The sequence below is a fragment of the Lonchura striata genome, chromosome 29 (genome assembly GCF_050655825.1).
Source record: "Lonchura striata isolate lonStrDom1 chromosome 29, ASM5065582v1, whole genome shotgun sequence".
NCBI classification, from domain to species: domain Eukaryota; kingdom Metazoa; phylum Chordata; class Aves; order Passeriformes; family Estrildidae; genus Lonchura; species Lonchura striata.
This window is the reverse complement of record NC_140731.1, coordinates 4064048-4084640: the sequence shown is the minus strand read 5'-3', so window position 1 is coordinate 4084640 and position 20593 is coordinate 4064048. Positions and strand designations below refer to the sequence as shown.

Below are 20593 nucleotides of genomic sequence, written 5' to 3'. Positions count from 1 at the left end.
GGCACGGGCACGGGCATGGGCACGGGTACGGGCATGGGCACGGGCATGGGCACGGACACGGGTACGGGCACGGACATGGGCATGGGCACGGACACGGACAGGGCACGGACACGGGCACGGACATGGACATGGGCATGGACACGGGTACGGGCACGGACATGGACATGGGCATGGACACGGGCACGGGCACGGACACGGGCACGGACATGGACATGGGCATGGACACGGGTACGGGCATGGGCACGGACACGGGTACGGGCACGGACATGGGCACGGACACGGACATGGACATGGGCACGGGCACGGGCACGGACACGGACATGGACATGGGCACGGGTACGGGCATGGGCACGGACACGGACATGGACATGGGCACGGGCACGGACACGGGCACGGGCACGGACATGGACATGGGCACGGGTACGGGCATGGGCACGGACACGGGCACGGGCACGGGCACGGACATGGGCACGGACATGGACATGGGCACGGGTACGGGCATGGGCACGGACACGGGCACGGACACGGGCACGGACATGGACACGGACGGGGCACAGACACGGGCACGGACATGGACACGGGCATGGACACGGACAGGGCACAGACATGGACATGGGCACGGGCACAGACATGGGCACGGACAGGGCACAGACACGGGCACGGACATGGACATGGGCATGGACACGGGCATGGGCACAGGCACGGGCACGGGCATGGACACGGGCATGGACACGGACACGGCCACTGGCCACGGGCACTGCCACCGGCCACTGCCACCCGCCAACCCTCCACCGGGCCCTCCCGGCACGGACAAAGGGACCACCAGCCTCTGGTTGCCACCATGGCTTGGGAGTGACCACCATCAGTTGGACAAAGTGACCACCATGGATTGGACAAAGTGATCACCACGGGTTGGACAAAGTGACCACCAGCCTCTGGTTGCCACCATGGGTTGGACAAAGTGACCACCATGGGTTCAACAAAATGATCACCACGGGTTGGACAAAGTGACCACCACGGGTTGGACAAAGTGATCACCATGGATTGGACAAAGTGACCACCACGGGTTGGACAAAGTGATCACCATGGATTGGACAAAGTGACCACCAGCCTCTGGTTGCCACCATGGGTTGGACAAAGTGACCACCATGGGTTGGACAAAGTGACCACCATGGGTTCAACAAAGTGATCACCACGGGTTGGACAAAGTGATCACCATGGATTGGACAAAGTGATCACCACGGGTTGGACAAAGTGATCACCATGGATTGGACAAAGTGACCACCAGCCTCTGGTTGCCACCATGGGTTGGACAAAGTGACCACCATGGGTTGGACAAAGTGACCACCATGGGTTCAACAAAGTGACCACCACGGGTTGGACAAAGTGACCACCACGGGTTGGACAAAGGGACCACCATGGGTTGGACAAAGGGACCACCATGGGTTGGACAAAGTGACCACCATGGGTTGGACAAAGGGACCACCTGGGCACCTCCAGCCACGGAGGTGACCCTGGAAGTTCAGAATGACCCAGTTGGAGACCCTGCAGCCCCCGAGCCGCCCCCCAGGAGCAGCCCAGCTGCCCTGGCGCCACCGGCGCTGCCCAGAACCCGCCGGGCTGGGTGGCACCTCCGTGGGCACGTGCCCACCTTGCTGCAGGCCAGGTGAAGAGCCGTGTTCTTGTTGACGTCCAGCACAGCAATGTTGGCCTTCGCCTGGAAGAGCAGGAACTCTGCGGGAGGAGGAGAAGACCCGTCAGCAGGACGGTTCCTTCTCCTTTTCCAGGCATGTGCAACCTCTTTAAACTCCTCCTCAAACTTCTTGAACCTCCTGATAATGCTGAGATGTTCAAAAGTCGGAGTGCCCACGGGATTTTATGGATAAATAAAATATTTCAGGGATTTTCTTCGGTGGGTGGAGGGGAATGGTTGATCTTGGAGAGGTGGTAATTCCATCCTCCAATCCAGGGTCACATTTGGGATTCGATAAATCCCAGATTTTGGAATCAAAATGGGTCTTTTTCTCTTTAGGGGAAAAAAAACCAACTAAAAAAAAAAACAAAAAAAACCCAAAAACCAAAAAAACTGGTTTTGTAAAATGTAAAATATCGTGATAAGAAATAATAAACACCTGAACGTGATCGATTGTGATAATAATTAACAAACACCTGGGTGTGAAATATGGTGATAAAAAATGATAAACACCTGAGTGTGAGTGTGAAATATTGTAACAAGGATAATAAATAATAAACACTTGAGTGTGAACTATTGTGATAAATAATAAACACCTGAGTGTGGGTGTGGAATATTGCAATAATAAATAATAAACACCTGAACGTGAACGATTATGATAAATGATAAACACCTGAGTGTGAATGTAAAATATTCTGATAAGAAATAATAAAGACCTGAGTGTGAAATATGGTGATAAATAATAAACACCTGAGTGTGAGTGTGAAATATCCTGACATGGATAATACACAGCTGGGTGTGAACTGCTGTGATAAAAAATAATAAACACCTGATTGTGAGCGTGAAATGTTGTGATAAGAAATAATAAACTGAGCGTGAGTGTGAATTATCCTGACATGGATAATAAATCACAAACACCCGAGTGTGAACTATTGTGATAATAAATAATAAACACCTGAGTGTGAGTGTGAACTATTGTGATAATAAATAATAAACACCTGAACGTGAACGATTGTGATAAATGATAAACACCTGAGTGTGAGTGTGAAATATTGTGATAATGAATAATAAACTGAGCGTGAGTGTGAATTATCCTGACATGGATAATAAATCACAAACACCTGAGTGTGAGTGTGAAATATTGGAACAAGGGTAATAAGTAATAAACACCTGAGTGTGAACTACTGTGATAATAAATAATAAACACCTGAACGTGAACGATTGTGATAAATGATAAACACCTGAGTGTGAGTGTGAACTATTGTGATAATAAATAATAAACACCTGAGTGTGAGTGTGAACTATTGTGATAATAAATAATAAACACCTGAACGTGAACGATTGTGATAAATGATAAACACCTGAGTGTGAGTGTGGAATATTGTGATAATAAATCACAAACACCTGGGTGTGAACTATTGTGATAATAAATAATAAACACCTGAGTGTGAGTGTGGAATATTGTGATAAGAAATAATAAACTGAGTGTGAGTGTGAATTATCCTGACATGGATAATAAATCACAAACACCTGAGTGTGAACTACTGTGATAATAAATAATAAACACCTGAGTGTGGGTGTGGAATATTGTGATAATAAATAATAAACACCTGAGTGTGAACTATTGTGATAATAATTAACAAACACCTGAGTGTGAACGATTGTGATAAATGATAAACACCCGAGTGTGAGTGTGGAATATCCTGATAATAATTAACAAACACCTGAGTGTGAGTGTGAACTATTGTGATAATAATTAACAAACACCTGGGTGTGAGTGTGAACGATTGTGATAATAATTAACAAACACCTGAGTGTGAGGGTGGAATATCCTGATAATAATTAACAAACACCTGGTTGTGAACGATTGTGATAATAATTAACAAACACCTGGGTGTGAACGATTGTGATAATAATTAACAAACACCTGGGTGTGAACGATTGTGATAATAATTAACAAACACCTGAGTGTGAACTATTGTGATAATAATTAACAAACACCTGAGTGTGAGTGTGAACGATTGTGATAATAATTAACAAACACCTGGGTGTGATCGATTGTGATAATAATCAACAAACACCTGAGTGTGAGTGTGAACTATTGTGATAATAATTAACAAACACCTGAGTGTGAGTGTGGAATATCCTGATAATAATTAACAAACACCTGGGTGTGATCGATTGTGATAATAATTAACAAACACCTGAGTGTGAGTGTGAACGATTGTGATAATAATTAACAAACACCTGAGTGTGAACGATTGTGATAATAATTAACAAAAACCTGAGTGTGAGTGTGAACGATTGTGATAATAATTAACAAACACCTGAGTGTGAACGATTGTGATAATAATTAACAAACACCTGAGTGTGAGCGTGAACGATTGTGATAATAATTAACAAACACCTGGGTGTGAACAATTGTGATAATAATTAACAAACACCTGAGTGTGAGTGTGAACGATTGTGATAATAATTAACAAACACCTGAGTGTGAGTGTGAACGATTGTGATAATAATTAACAAACACCTGAGTGTGAACGATTGTGATAATAATTAACAAACACCTGAGTGTGAGTGTGAACGATTGTGATAATAATTAACAAACACCTGGGTGTGAACAATTGTGATAATAATTAACAAACACCTGAGTGTGAGTGTGAACTATTGTGATAATAATTAACAAACACCTGAGTGTGAGTGTGAACGATTGTGATAATAATTAACAAACACCTGGGTGTGAACAATTGTGATAATAATTAACAAACACCTGAGTGTGAGTGTGAACGATTGTGATAATAATTAACAAACACCTGAGTGTGAGTGTGAACTATTGTGATAATAATTAACAAACACCTGGGTGTGAGTGTGAACGATTGTGATAATAATTAACAAACACCTGGGTGTGAGGGTGGAATATCCTGATAATAATTAACAAACACCTGGTTGTGAACGATTGTGATAATAATTAACAAACACCTGAGTGTGAGTGTGATCGATTGTGATAATAATTAACAAACACCTGGGTGTGAGGGTGGAATATCGCACCCAGGCGCTGCCGTGCCCGCTGTCCCGTGCCCACCCTGCCCCGTGCCCTGGCACTCACCCAGCGCGGTGGCATTCCTGCTTGTCCCCGTGCCCGCCCTGCCCTGGCACGTGCCCAGCACGGCATCGTGCCCGCTCTCCCCGTGCCCATTATCCCCCTGCCCTGGCACTCACCCAGCGCGGCGGCGTGCCCCCTGTTCCCGTGCCCGCTCTCCCCATTCCCGTTATCCCCGTGCCCCGTGCCCGCTCTCCCCATGCTCACCCTGCCCTGTGCCCCGTGCCCGCTCCCCGTGCCCACTCTCCCCGTGCCCACTCACCCAGCGCAGCAGTGTGCCCGTTCTCCCCATGCCTGCTGTCCCGTGCCCGTTCTCCCCGTGCCCGTTCTCCCCATGCCTGCTGTCCCGTGCCCGTTCTCCCCGTGCCCGTTCTCCCCGTGCCCGCTGTCCCGTGCCCACTCACCCAGCACGGTGGTGTGCCCACTCTCCCGGTGCCCGCTGTCCCCGTTCCTGTTCTCCCCGTGCCCGCTGTCCCGTGCCCGTTCTCCCCGTGCCCGTTCTCCCCGTGCCCGCTGTCCCGTGCCCGTTCTCCCCATTCCCGTTCTCCCCGTGCCCGCTGTCCCGTGCCCGTTCTCCCCGTGCCCGCTGTCCCGTGCCCAATGCCCGCTCACCCAGCACAGCGGCATGCCCGCTGTCCCCGTTCCTGTGCCCGCTCTCCCGGTGCCCGGTGCCCCCATACCCAGCGCGGCGGCGTGCCCACTGTCCCTGTTCCCGTTCTCCCCGTGCCCCGTGCGCGCTGTCCCGTGCCCGGTGCCCGCTGTCCCGTGCCCGGTGCCCGGTGCCTGCTCACCCGGCACGGTGGCATGCCCGCTGTCCCCGTTCCCGTTCTCCCCGTGTCCTGTGCCCGCTGTCCCGGTGCCCGGTGCCCGCTCACCCAGCGCGGCGGCGTGCCCGCTGTCCCCGTTCCCGTTCTCCCCGTGCCCCGTGCCCATTTTCCCGGTGCCGGTGCCCGCTCACCCAGCGCGGCGGCGTGCCCGCTGTCCCCGTTCCTGTTCTCCCCGTGCCCGTTCTCCCGGTGCCCGGTGCCCGGTGCCCGCTCACCCAGCGCGGCGGCGTGCCCGCTGTCCCCGTTCCCGTTCTCCCCGTGCCCCGTGCCCGCTGTCCCCGTTCCCGTTCTCCCCATGCCCATTTTCCCGGTGCCCGGTGCCCGGTGCCCGCTCACCCAGCGCGGCGGCGTGCCCGCTGTCCCCATTCCCGTTCTCCCCGTGCCCTGTGCCCATTCTCCCGGTGCCCGGTGCCCGCTCACCCAGCACGGCGGCGTGCCCGCTGTCCCCGTTCCCGTTCTCCCGGTGCCCCGTGCCCATTTTCCCGGTGCCCGGTGCCCGGTGCCCGCTCACCCAGCGCGGCGGCGTGCCCGCTGTCCCCATGCCCGCTCTCCCCGTGCCCGCTGTCCCCGTTCCCGTTCTCCCGGTGCCCCGTGCCCATTCTCCCGGTGCCCGGTGCCGGTGCCCGCTCACCCAGCGCGGCGGCGTGCCCGCGCTCCGAGGCCAGCATCAGGGGGGTCCTGCCCAGCCGGTCGGCCGGGTCCACCTGGGCCTGGTGGCGCAGCAGCAGCTGCAGCGCCCGCACGTCCCCGGAGAAGGCAGCGGCGTGAAGGGGGGTCCTGGCAGGGAGAGAGAGAGGGATGAGCGGGTCCTGGCAGGGAGAGAGAGCAATGAGCGGGTCCTGGCAGGGAGAGAGAGCAATGAGCGGGTCCTGGCAGGGAGAGAGAGAGGGGAATCAGGGGGTCCTGGCAGGGAGAGAGAGCAATGAGCGGGTCCTGGCAGGGAGAGAGAGAGGGGAATGAGCGGGTCCTGGCAGGGAGAGAGAGGGGAATCAGGGGGGTCCTGGCAGGGAGAGAGAGAGGGATGAGCGGGTCCTGGCAGGGAGAGAGAGAGGGGAATGAGCGGGTCCTGGCAGGGAGAGAGCAATGAGCGGGTCCTGGCAGGGAGAGAGAGCAATGAGCGGGTCCTGGCAGGGAGAGAGAGAGGGATGAGCGGGTCCTGGCAGGGAGAGAGAGCAATGAGCGGGTCCTGGCAGGGAGAGAGAGAGGGGAATGAGCGGGGTCCTGGCAGGGAGATAGAGAGGGGAATCAGGGGGGTCCTGGCAGGGAGATAGAGAGGGGAATCAGGGGGGTCCTGGCAGGGAGAGAGCAATGAGCAGGTCCTGGCAGGGAGAGAGAGGGGAATGAGCGGGTCCTGGCAGGGAGAGAGAGGGGAATCAGGGGGGTCCTGGCAGGGAGAGAGAGGGGGATGAGCGGGTCCTGGCAGGGAGATAGAGAGGGGAATCAGGGGGGTCCTGGCAGGGAGAGAGAGGGGAATCAGGGGGGTCCTGCCAGGGAGATAGAGAGGGATGAGCGGGTCCTGGCAGGGAGAGAGCAATGAGCGGGTCCTGGCAGGGAGAGAGAGAGGGGAATCAGGGGGGTCCTGGCAGGGAGATAGAGAGGGGAATGAGCGGGTCCTGGTAGGGAGATAGAGAGGGGAATGAGCGGGTCCTGGCAGGGAGAGAGCAATGAGCAGGGTCCTGGCAGGGAGAGAGAGAGGGGAATGAGCAGGTCCTGGCAGGGAGAGAGAAATGAGCGGGTCCTGGCAGGGAGAGAGCAATGAGCGGGTCCTGGCAGGGAGAGAGAGCAATGAGCGGGTCCTGGCAGGGAGAGAGAGGGGAATGAGCAGGTCCTCGCAGGGAGAGAGAGCAGTGAGCGGGTCCTGGTAGGGAGAGAGAGAGGGGAATGAGCGGGTCCTGGCAGGGAGAGAGCAATGAGCAGGGTCCTGGCAGGGAGAGAGAGAGGGATGAGCGGGTCCTGGCAGGGAGAGAGCAATGAGCGGGTCCTGGCAGGGAGATAGAGAGGGATGAGCGGGTCCTGGCAGGGAGAGAGCAATGAGCGGGTCCTGGCAGGGAGAGAGCAATGAGCAGGGTCCTGGCAGGGAGAGAGAGAGGGATGAGCGGGTCCTGGCAGGGAGAGAGAGAGGAATGAGCGGGTCCTGGCAGGGAGAGAGCAATGAGCGGGTCCTGGCAGGGAGAGAGAGAGCAATGAGCGGGTCCTGGCAGGGAGATAGAGAGCAATGAGCGGGTCCTGGCAGGGAGAGAGCAATGAGCGGGTCCTGGCAGGGAGAGAGCAATGAGCGGGTCCTGGCAGGGAGATAGAGCAATGAGCGGGTCCTGGCAGGGAGAGAGAGCAATGAGCGGGTCCTGGCAGGGAGATAGAGAGGGGAATGAGCGGGTCCTGGCAGGGAGAGAGAGAGGGATGAGCGGGTCCTGGCAGGGAGATAGAGCAATGAGCGGGTCCTGGCAGGGAGAGAGAGAGGGATGAGCGGGTCCTGGCAGGGAGATAGAGCAATGAGCGGGTCCTGGCAGGGAGAGAGAGCAATGAGCGGGTCCTGGCAGGGAGAGAGCAATGAGCGGGTCCTGGCAGGGAGAGAGACTCAGGGACTGCAGGGCGTTTTTGCGGTTTTTTTACTATTATTATTATTATTTTCATTGTCATTATCATTATAATTATCATAATTATTATTAATAATAATAACAATAATAATAATTATTAATAGTAGTAGTAGTAGTAGTAGTAGTTGTATTTTTTTATTAATAAATCCCTATTTTAATCCTTTAAAACTGTCTTGTTACTTCTAGGAACTTTTCAAGGCATCACCTACATGAAATGTAAATTGAAATTGAAATTGAAATGTAAATTTAAATAATAATAATAAAATAAAAATAAAATAAGAATAAAAAGAGAATAAAAATAAAAATAAAATAAAAATAAAATTTAAAATAAAATTAAAATTAATATTAAATTAAAAATAAAAATATTTAAATTAAAATTGAAATTAAAATAAATATTAAAATAAAAATAAGAATAAAAATAAAATAAAACTAAAATTAAAAACTAAAACTAAAACTAAAACTAAAACTAAAAATAAAACTAAAAATAAAAATAAAAATAAAAATAAAACCAATAACAAAAATCAAGTGGCATGAATCCCTCTCGGCTGGCTGTGGGCTCTGGCTCTGCCCAGCTGCCCCCGCTCAGATTTTAATTAACGAATCCCAATTAACGAGGGGCTCCCACCTTCCTTTGGCATCTCTGCTATTGACAATCCTGGCTCCCAGCGCGTCCAGCAGCATTTCTGCAGCGCCCAGCTGGTGGTTAATTCTGCAAAAAACGGGGAAAATGGGCAAAATCAAATTCCCGTTTTTATGCAAGTGGGGAAATTCCAATTTTTTTCGGCATCCAGACCTGTAGAAATTTGGGGTGAAATTCCAATTTTTTTTCTGCATCCAGGCCTGCAGAAATTTGAAATTCCAACTTTTTTCTGCACTAAAGCCTGCAGAAATCTGGGGTGAAATTCCAATTTTTTTCCGCACCAGGCCTGCAGATATTTGGGGTGAAATTCCAATTTTTTTTTTTGCAAGTGGTGAAATTCCCATTTTTTCTGCAAGAGGTGAAATTCCCATTTTTCTGCAAGTGGGGAAATTCCAGTTTTTTTCTGCACCTAGGCCTGCAGAAATTTGAAATTTTAATTTTTTTCTGCACCCAGGCCTGCCAAAATTTGGGGTGAAATTCCAATTCTTTTCTGCACCCAGGCCTGCAGAAATTTGAAATGCGGAATAATTGGAATTATTTTTGGTGTAAAATTCCCTTTTAACACATCCCAGAGGAATTGGATGTGGAATTACTGAAATTATTTTTGGGGTAAAATTCCGCTTTCAGGGGCTCCAAGGCCTGGAATAATTTGAATTATTTTGGGGGTAAAATTCCTCTTTCAGCCCATTCCAGAGGAATTGGATGTGGAATAATTTGAATTATTTTTGGGGTAAAATTCCCTTTTCAGCCCATCCCAGGGACTCTGAGCTGTGAAATAATTTGAATTATTTCTGGGGTAAAATTCCCCTTTTAACACATCCCAGAGGAATTGGATGTGGAATAACTGGAATTATTTTTGGGATAAAATTTTCCTTTCAGGGGCTCCGAGGCCTGGAATAATTTGAATTATTTTGGGATAAAATTCCCATCCCAGAGACTCCGAGGCCTGGAATAATTTGAATTATTTTTGGCGTAAAATTCCCGTTTTGGCCCATCCCAGAGGAATTGGCCGTGGGAATTTTTTGGAATTATTTTTGGGGTGAAATTCCCCTTTTGGCCCAGCCCGGGTTATTATGGGATGGCACTCACACTGCACAGTGCAAAGGGGTGAAGGGGTTCCCCTCCAGGTACGCAAAGGGGTTGTGTTCAAGTAACAATTCCAGACAATCTTCGTGCCCTGCGGAGAGAGCAGCAGCTGGAGCAGATGATTCCCAAAAAAATCCCAAAAATCCCAAAATGCCGGAGGCTGGAAAAGCCCTCGCAGAGCATCGAGAGCCTTCCCTGGGCAGCTCCAGAGCCTGAGCAGCTTCTCCAGGAGGAAATTCCTCCTGGTGTCCACCCTGAACTTCTCCTGGAGGAATTTGGGGATGTTCCTGGGGGCAGATCCCAACCCCGCTGTCCCACCAGGGATTTGTGGGATGGAAATTCCCCTCTGAGCCTCCGTCCCTCCAGATTCTCCCAAAATCTGACCACTATTCCAGGAGGAAATTCCTCCTGATGTCCACCCTGAACTTCTGGAGGAATTTGGGGATGTTCCTTCTCCTCCTGCTGTTCCTGGGGGCAGATCCCGACCCCGCTGTCCCACCAGGGATTTATGAGGTGGAAATTCCCCTCTGAGCCTCCTTTTCTCCAGATTCTCCCAAAATCTGACCACTTTTCCAGGAGGAAATTCCTCCTGATGTCCACCCTGAGCCTCTCCTGGAGGAATTTGGGGCTGTTCCTTCTCCTGGTGTTCCCTGAGAGCGAATTCCAGCTCCGTTCTCCCATCAGTTTGGGGTGAAAATTCCCCTTGAGCCTCCTTTTCTCCAGATTCTCCCAAAGCCTGACCACTTTTCCAGGAGGAAATTCCTCCTGATGCCCACCCTGAACCTCTCCTGAATGAATTTGGGACTGTTCCTTCAATTATAAAAAACCCCCCAAAAACCCCAAACGCCCCCCAAAAAAACCCATAAAACCCCACTAAAACCCCATAAAACCCCACTAAAAACCCATAAAACCCCCATAAACCCCCAATAAAACCCCCATAAAACCCCATAAAACCCCAAATCCCCCAATAAACCCCCATAAACCCCCAATAAACCCCACAAACCCCCAATAAAAACTCCATAAACGCCCAATAAACCCCCATAACCCCCCAATAAAACCCCATAAACCCCCATAAACCCCCAATAAACCCCCATAAACCCCCAATAAACCCCACAAACCCCCAATAAAAGCCCCATAAACCCCCAATAAACCGCAAACCCCCCAAAAAACCCCCATAAATCCCCAATAAAACCCCAAATCCCCCAATAAACCCCACAAACCCCCAATAAAAACCCAATAAACCCCCAATAAACCCCCATTAACCCCCAATAAAACCCCATAAATCCCCAATAAACCCCATAAACCCCCAATAAACACTCATAAATCCCCAATAAACCCCCCAAACCCCCCAATAAAACCCCATAAACCCCCATAAACCCCCAATAAACCCCCAATAAACCCCCAATAAATCCCCCAACCCCCCAATAAACCCCAATAAACCCAATAAACCCCCAATAACCCCCCCAAACCCCCAATAAACCCCCATAAACCCCCAATAAAACCCCATAAATCCCCAATAAACCCCCCAAACCCCCCAATAAAACCCCATAAACCCCCATAAACCCCCAATAAACACTCATAAACCCCCAATAACCCCCCCAAACCCCCAATAAACCCCCCATAAACCCCCAATAAAACCCCATAAATCCCCAATAAACCCCCCAAACCCCCCAATAAACCCCCCCAAACCCCCAATAAATCCCCCAACCCCCCAATAAACACCCATAAATCCCCAATAAACCCCCATAAACCCCCAATAAACCCCCCCAAACCCCCCAATAAACCCCCCATAAACCCCCAATAACCCCCCCAAACCCCCAATAAACCCCCATAAACCCCCAATAAAACCCCATAAATCCCCAATAAACCCCCCAAACCCCCAATAAACCCCAATAAACCAAATAAACCCCCAATAACCCCCCCAAACCCCCAATAAACCCCCATAAACCCCCAATAAATCCCCCAACCCCCCAATAAACCCCCCCAAACCCCCAATAAACCCCCATAAATCCCCAATAAAACCCCATAAAACCCAATAAACCCCCCCAAACCCCCAATAAACCCCCAATAAACCCCCAATAAATCCCCCAACCCCCCAATAAACCCCAATAAACCCCCATAAACCCCCAATAACCCCCCAAGAGCCCGTGGGGCTCACCGCGGTACGCCGCCCAGTGCAGGGGCGCGAAGCCGGCGCGGTCCAGGCCGGCGTCGCGCGGGTCGGCGGCGAGCGCGGCGCGCAGCAGCGCGCGCAGGGCGGGCGCGTGGCCCCGCGCCGAGGCCAGCAGCAGCGGCGAGCGGCCGCGGCGGTCCCGGCGCAGCGCCGAGCAGCCGCGCGCCAGCAGCGCGCCCAGGCACTCCTGGCAGCCCGTCACGGCCTGGGGGGGAGAGATTTATCATATAGAATATAGAATGTATGGGGAATTAGCCACGGGCACTCCTGGCAGCCCGTCACGGCCTGGGGGATATAGAGATTTATAATATTATATAGAATATAGAATGTATGGGGAATTAGCCACGGGCACTCCTGGCAGCCCGTCACGGCCTGGGGGTATAGAGATTTATCATATAGAATATAGAATGTATGGGGAATTAGCCACGGGCACTCCTGGCAGCCCGTCACGGCCTGGGGGATATAGAGATATAGAATATAGAATATAGAATGTATGGGGAATTAGCCACGGGCACTCCTGGCAGCCCGTCACGGCCTGGGGGGGAGAGATATAGAATATTATATAGAATATAGAATGTATGGGGAATTAGCCACAGGCACTCCTGGCAGCCCGTCACAGCCTGGGGGGGAGAGATTTATAATGTTATATAGAATATAGAATGTATGGGGAATTAGCCACGGGCACTCCTGGCAGCCCGTCACGGCCTGGGGGTATAGAGATATAAATATTATATAGAATATAGAATGTATGGGGAATTAGCCACGGGCACTCCTGGCAGCCCGTCACAGCCTGGGGGGGAGAGATATAGAATATTATATAGAATATAGAATGTATGGGGAATTAGCCACGGGCACTCCTGGCAGCCCGTCACGGCCTGGGGGTATAGAGATTTATCATATAGAATATAGAATGTATGGGGAATTAGCCACAGGCACTCCTGGCAGCCCGTCACGGCCTGGGGGTATAGAGATTTATCATATAGAATATAGAATGTATGGGGAATTAGCCACGGGCACTCCTGGCAGCCCGTCACAGCCTGGGGGATATAGAGATATAAATATTATATAGAATATAGAATGGAGAATGTATGGGGAATTAGCCACGGGCACTCCTGGCAGCCCGTCACGGCCTGGGGGTATAGAGATTTATCATATAGAATATAGAATGTATGGGGAATTAGCCACGGGCACTCCTGGCAGCCCGTCACGGCCTGGGGGGGAGAGATTTATAATGTTATATAGAATATAGAATGTATGGTGAATTAGCCACGGGCACTCCTGGCAGCCCGTCACGGCCTGGGGGGGAGAGATTTATAATGTTATATAGAATATAGAATGTATGGGGAATTAGCCACAGGCACTCCTGGCAGCCCGTCACGGCCTGGGGGGGAGAGATTTATCATATAGAATATAGAATGTATGGGGAATTAGCCACGGGCACTCCTGGCAGCCCGTCACGGCCTGGGGGGGAGAGATTTATAATGTTATATAGAATATAGAATGTATGGGGAATTAGCCACGGGCACTCCTGGCAGCCCGTCACGGCCTGGGGGGGAGAGATATAGAATATTATATAGAATATAGAATGGAGAATGTATGGGGAATTAGCCACGGGCACTCCTGGCAGCCCGTCACGGCCTGGGGGGGAGAGATATAAATATTATATAGAATATAGAATGTATAGGGAATTAGCCACGGGCACTCCTGGCAGCCCGTCACAGCCTGGGGGATATAGAGATATAGAATATAGAATATAGAATGTATGGGGAATTAGCCACGGGCACTCCTGGCAGCCCGTCACGGCCTGGGGGGGAGAGATATAGAATATAGAATATAGAATATAGAATGTATGGGGAATTAGCCACGGGCAGTCCTGGCAGCCCGTCACAGCCTGGGGGATATACAGATATATAATATAGAATATAGAATGTATGGGGAATTAGCCACGGGCACTCCTGGCAGCCCGTCACGGCCTGGGGGGGAGAGATATAGAATATAGAATATAGAATATAGAATGTATGGGGAATTAGCCACGGGCACTCCTGGCAGCCCGTCACGGCCTGGGGGGGAGAGATATAGAATATAGAATATAGAATATAGAATATAGAATGGAGAATGTATGGTGAATTAGCTGCAAGCACTCCTGGCAGCCAGACACAGCCTGAGGGTTATAGAGATATAGAATATAGAATATAGAATATAGAATGTATGGGGAATTAGCCACGGGCAGTCCTGGCAGCCCGTCACAGCCTGGGGGATATACAGATATATAATATAGAATATAGAATGTATGGGGAATTAGCCACGGGCACTCCTGGCAGCCCGTCACGGCCTGGGGGGGAGAGATATAGAATATAGAATATAGAATATAGAATGTATGGGGAATTAGCCACGGGCACTCCTGGCAGCCCGTCACGGCCTGGGGGGGAGAGATATAGAATATTATATAGAATATAGAATGGAGAATGTATGGGGAATTAGCCACGGGCACTCCTGGCAGCCCGTCATGGCCTGGGGGTATAGAGATATAGAATATAGAATATAGAATATAGAATATAGAATGTAGAATGTATGGGGAATTAGCCACGGGCACTCCTGGCAGCCAGACACAGCCTGAGGTTTATAGAGATATAGAATATAGAATATAGAATATAGAATATAGAATATAGAATATAGAATGGAGAATGTATGGTGAATTAGCTGCAAGCACTCCTGGCAGCCAGACACAGCCTGAGGGTTATAGAGATATAGAATATAGAATATAGAATGTAGAATGTATGGTGAATTAGCCACGGGCACTCCTGGCAGCCCGTCACGGCCTGCAGGTTATAGAGATATATAATATATAATATATAATATATAATATATAATATATAATATATAATATATAATATATAATATGTAATATGTAATATGTAATATGTAATATGTAATATGTAATATATAATATATTGGTGAATTAACCAAAGGCAGTCCTGGCAGCCTGTCACAGCCTGCGGGTTATGCATATAGATGTGTGTGTATATATATATAATATATTGGTGCAGGAGTGACCCCCACCCACCCCTGGGTGCAGCGGGGACCCCACTCACCCCCCGGTGCAGCGGTGACCCCCACTGACCCCTGGGTGCAGCACTGACCCCCACCCACCCCTGGGTGCAGGGGTGACCCCACTCACCCCTGGGTGCAGCGGTGACCCCCACCCACCCCTGGGTGCAGCGGTGACCCCCACCCACCCCTGGGTGCAGCGGTGACCCCCACTCACCCCCCGGTGCAGCGGTGACCCCCACCCACCCCTGGGTGCAGCGGTGACCCCCACCCACCCCTGGGTGCAGCGGGGACCCCACTCACCCCCCGGTGCAGGGGTGACCCCCACCCACCCCTGGGTGCAGGGGTGACCCCCACCCACCCCTGGGTGCAGCGGGGACCCCCACCCACCCCTGGGTGCAGCGGGGACCCCACTCACCCCCCGGTGCAGGGCGGTCCGGCCCCTCTTGTCGGCGGCGTCGGGCGCCGAGCCCTTGTCCAGCAGCAGGTGGACACAGTCCACGTGGCCGTTCATGATGGCCAGCATCAGCGGGGTCCTGCGGGGACACGGCGGGTGGGACACGGGGACACGGGGACACGGGGACATGGGGACACGGGGGGACATGGGGGGACACGGGGACACGGGGACACGGGGGACACGGGGACACAGGGGACACGGGGGGACATGGGGGACACGGGGACACGGGGGACACAGAGACACGGGGACATGGGGACACGGGGACACGGGGGACATGGGGGACACGGGGACACGGGGACACGGGGGATACGGGGACATGGGGACACGGGGACACAGGGACATGGGGGACATGGGGACACGGGGACACAGGGGACACGGGGGGACATGGGGACACGGGGGACACGGGGGGACATGGGGACACAGGGGACATGGGGGACACGGGGGATACGGGGACACGGGGGACATGGGGACACGGGGACATGGGGGACACGGGGACACGGGGACACGGGGGACACGGGGGACACGGGGACACGGGGGGACACGGGGACACGGGGACACGGGGGGACACGGGGACACGGGGGACACGGGGGACACAGAGACACGGGGGGACATGGGGGGACATGGGGACACGGGGGATATGGGGGACACGGGGACACGGGGGACACGGGGGACGTGGAGCCCACGGGGGACACAGGGACACGGGGACACGGAACCCCGGGAGCACACGGAGCCCACGGAGCACACGGGGGACACGGAGGACACAGAACCCACGGAGCCCACGGGGCCCACGGGGGACACGGAGCCCACGGGGGACACGGAGCCCACGGGGGACATGCAGCCCACGGAGCCCACGGGGGACACGGAGCCCACGGGGGACATGCAGCCCACGGAGCCCGCAAGGCTTGGCAGAGTCTGGAAGGTTCCCATGGGGACAGCAGAGGTAATTCCAGATGGTTGGAATTCCAAATCTGCTTCTGGGGCAGTTGGGAATGAGGGACACAGGAATGGGGGTGAGGGACAATTGGGAATGGTGAGGGACACAGGAATGAGGGTGAAAGACACTTAGGAGTGGTGGTGAGGGACAATCAGGAATGGTGAGGGACAACTGGGAATGGTGGTGAGGGACAATTGGGAATGGTGGTGAAGGACACAGGAATGGTGAGGGACAATCAGGAATGGTGGAGAGGGACACAGGAATGGTGGAGAGGGACAATTGGGAATGGTGGTGAAGGACACAGGAATGGTGAGGGACAATCAGGAATGGTGGAGAGGGACAATCAGGAATGGTGCTGAGGCCAATTGGGAATGGTGAGGGACAATCAGGAATGGTGGAGAGGGACAATCAGGAGTGGTGCTGAGGCCAGTTGGGAATGGTGAGGGACAATCAGGAATGGTGGAGAGGGACAATCAGGAATGTGCTGAGGCCAGTTGGGAATGGTGAGGGACAATCAGGAATGGTGAGGGACAATCAGGAATGGTGCTGAGGCCAGTTGGGAATGGTGAGGGACAATCAGGAATGGTGGAGAGGGACAATCAGGAATGGTGCTGAGGCCAATTGGGAATGGTGAGGGACAATCAGGAATGGTGAGGGACAATCAGGAATGGTGCTGAGGCCAGTTGGGAATGGTGAGGGACAATCAGGAATGGTGGAGAGGGACAATCAGGAGTGGTGCTGAGGCCAGTTGGGAATGGTGAGGGACAATCAGGAATGGTGGAGAGGGACAATCAGGAGTGGTGCTGAGGCCAGTTGGGAATGGTGAGGGACAATCAGGAATGGTGGAGAGGGACAATGGGAACGGTGGTGAAGGACACAGGAATGGTGGTGGCACCTCTGGGATAAGATATTTAAGCAGAAAACATGGAAGGTTCCCGAGGACGAGGGATGAACGGAGCACCATTCCCATGTCCCTGCACCCTCGGGAAGGAGCAGGGCTGGGAAGGCTCAGGAGAAGCTCCTTTGGAAGCATTTTCCCTCTCGTTATCCCCCCGTGATTTTAGCACTAATTAACCCAATTAACTCAACGAATATCCCAAATTCCAGCCCGTTCTGCCTGGGCTGGAGTTCGGTGGGGGAGCTCTCCTGGTCCTGATCTCGAGCTGGGACCTTCCAGCAGGTTTCCCTCCCCTGCCAGGCGCCAGGGTGGCTTTGGTGGCCAAAGCTGGGCACTCACTGGCCGTGGATGTCCGTGACGTCGGTGATGTCCGCCCGCTCGCCGCTGTCGATCAGGAGGTGCAGGGAATCCGTGTTCCCGTTGGCAGCTGGGCACAGGACGGGAAAGGGAGCAGGAAAATGGGAGCAGGAAGAACGGGAGGAAAAATGGGAGGAAAAATGGGAGGAGGAACAATGGGAGGAAAAATGGGAGGAGGAAAATGGGAGGAGGAAAATGGGAGGAAAAATGGGAGCAGGAAAAATGGGAGGAGGAAAATGGGAGGAAAAATGGGAGCAGGAACAATGGGAGGAAAAATGGGAGGAGGAAAATGGGAGGAAAAATGGGAGCAGGAAAATGGGAGGAAAAATGGGAGCAGGAAAATGGGAGGAGGAAAATGGGAGGAAAATGGGAGCAGGAACAATGGGAGGAAAAATGGGAGGAGGAAAATGGGAGGAAAAATGGGAGGAGGAACAATGGGAGGAAAAATGGGAAGAGGAAAATGGGAGGAAAAATGGGAGGAGGAAAATGGGAGCAGGAAAATGGGAGGAAAAATGGGAGGAGGAAAATAAAATGGGAGGAGGAAAAATGGGTGGAGAACAAATGAAAGGAGGAAAAATGGGAGGAAAAATGGGAGGAGAAAAATGGGAGCAGGAAAATGGGAGGAGGAAAAATGAGAGGAGGAAAAATGGGAGGAAAAATGAGAGGAGGAAAATGGGAAGAGGAAAATGGGAGGAGAAATGGGAGGAAGAAGAATGGGAGCAGGAAAAATGGGAAGAGAAAAAGAGGGAGGAGGAAAAATGAGAGGAGGAAAAATGAGAGGAGGAAAAATGGGAGGAGGAAAAGGGATGAGGAAAAGAGGGATGAGGAAAAAGGGATGAGGAAAAATGTGGACAAGAAAAGAGGGATGAGGAAAACGGGCATGAAGAAAAGAGGGATGAGGCAAAGGGACAAAGAAAAGAGAAGAGCAGAAGGGGGATGGAGGAAGAGGGAGAAGAATAAAACCACGAGAAGCCAGAAACCCCCAACCCCACGGAGGAGGCTCATCCGGGCTGGGCTCTGCAGGGCCCTGTCCCACCTGTCCCACCTGTCCCACCCGTGTCCCACCTGTCCCACCTGTCCCACCTGTCCCAGCCCTGTCCCACCTGTCCCACCTGTCCCAGCCCTGTCCCACCCGTGTCCCACCTGTCCCACCTGTCCCAGCCCTGTCCCACCTGTCCCACCTGTCCCAGCCCTGTCCCAGCCCTGTCCCAGCCGTCCCACCTGTCCCACGTGTCCCACCCGTCCCACCCGTGTCCCACCCGTCCCACCTGTCCCACCCGTGTCCCACCTGTCCCACCTGTCCCACCTGTCCCACCTGTCCCACCTGTCCCAGCCCTGTCCCAGCCCTGTCCCAGCCGTCCCACCTGTCCCACGTGTCCCACCCGTCCCACCCGTCCCACCCGTGTCCCACCCGTCCCACCTGTCCCACCCGTGTCCCACCTGTCCCACCTGTCCCACCTGTCCCACCTGTCCCACCCGTCCCACCTGTCCCACCCGTGTCCCACCTGTCCCACCCGTCCCACCTGTCCCAGCCCTGTCCCAGCCCTGTCCCACCTGTCCCACCTGTCCCACCTGTCCCACCTGTCCCACCCCGTGTCCCACCTGTCCCACCCGTGTCCCACCTGTCCCACCTGTCCCACCCCGTGTCCCACCTGTCCCACCCCATGTCCCACCCGTCCCACCTGTCCCACCCGTGTCCCACCTGTCCCACCTGTCCCACCTGTCCCACCCGTGTCCCACCTGTCCCACCTGTCCCACCTGTCCCACCTGTGTCCCACCTGTCCCACCTGTCCGAGCCCTGTCCCAGCCCTGTCCCACCTGTCCCACCTCTGTCCCAGCCCTGTCCCACCCGTGTCCCACCTGTCCCACCTCTGTCCCAGCCCTGTCCCAGCCCTGTCCCCCCCGTGTCCCACCTGTCCCACCTGTCCCCCCCGTGTCCCACCTGCAGCGTGGAGCGGTGTCCACTTCCTCTTCCTCTCCTTGACCAGGGCCGAGGCGCCGTGGCTGGTGAGCACCTGCCGGGGAACCTGGACTGAGCGCGCTGCTCTGCCTCCCCCCAGCACCCATGGGTCCTGGAATTCCCTCCAAAATGCACCACTTATCCCACACCTGTGATCCTCATCCTTCCAAAATACACCATTTATCCCACACCTGTGATCCTCATCCTTCCAAAATACACCATCTATCCCACACCTGTGATCCTCATCCCTTGAAAATACACCATTTATCCCACACCTGTGATCCTCATCCCTTGAAAATACACCATTTATCCAACACCTGTGATCCTCATCCTTCCAAAATGCACCATCTATCCCACACCTGTGATCCTCATCCCTTGAAAATACACCATTTATCCAACACCTGTGATCCTCATCCTTCCAAAATGCACCATCTATCCCACACCTGTGATCCTCATCCCTTGAAAATACACCATTTATCCCACACCTGTGATCCTCATCCTTCCAAAATACACCATTTATCCCACACCTGTGATCCTCACCCCTCCAAAATGCACCATCTATCCCACACCTGTGATCCTCATCCTTCCAAAATGCACCATCTATCCCACACCTGTGATCCTCATCCTTCCAAAATGCACCATCTATCCCACACCTGTGATCCTCATCCCTTGAAAATACACCATCTATCCCACACCTGTGATCCTCATCCTTCCAAAATGCACCATTTATCCCACACCTGTCATCCTCATCCCTTGAAAATACACCATCTATCCCACACCTGTGATCCTCATCCCTTGAAAATACACCATTTATCCCACACCTGTG

The 20593-nt window shown here is 52.9% G+C and overlaps 1 protein-coding gene and 1 long non-coding RNA gene across 2 annotated transcripts in view; both read right to left on the bottom strand.

The window, feature by feature from the left end:
• The window catches only part of ANKRD52 (ankyrin repeat domain 52), a 66255-nt gene that overhangs the window by 6910 nt on the left and 38752 nt on the right, over positions 1-20593 (bottom strand). The window contains exons 19-26 of the mRNA XM_085562928.1: positions 19750-19822; positions 17790-17877; positions 15580-15697; positions 12099-12318; positions 9944-10031; positions 8840-8923; positions 6252-6397; positions 1652-1734 (exon numbers count right to left, since the gene is read on the bottom strand). Coding sequence (XP_085419054.1) covers positions 1652-1734; positions 6252-6397; positions 8840-8923; positions 9944-10031; positions 12099-12318; positions 15580-15697; positions 17790-17877; positions 19750-19822 — 900 coding nt within the window. The remainder of the gene's footprint in view (positions 1-1651; positions 1735-6251; positions 6398-8839; positions 8924-9943; positions 10032-12098; positions 12319-15579; positions 15698-17789; positions 17878-19749; positions 19823-20593) is intronic.
• Positions 1755-3888, bottom strand: LOC146765018 (uncharacterized). Its single transcript, XR_014950416.1, has 3 exons — positions 2935-3888; positions 2692-2900; positions 1755-2648 (listed from the first exon to the last, which is right to left on the bottom strand). It is a non-coding gene; the product is annotated as an uncharacterized LOC146765018 (long non-coding RNA).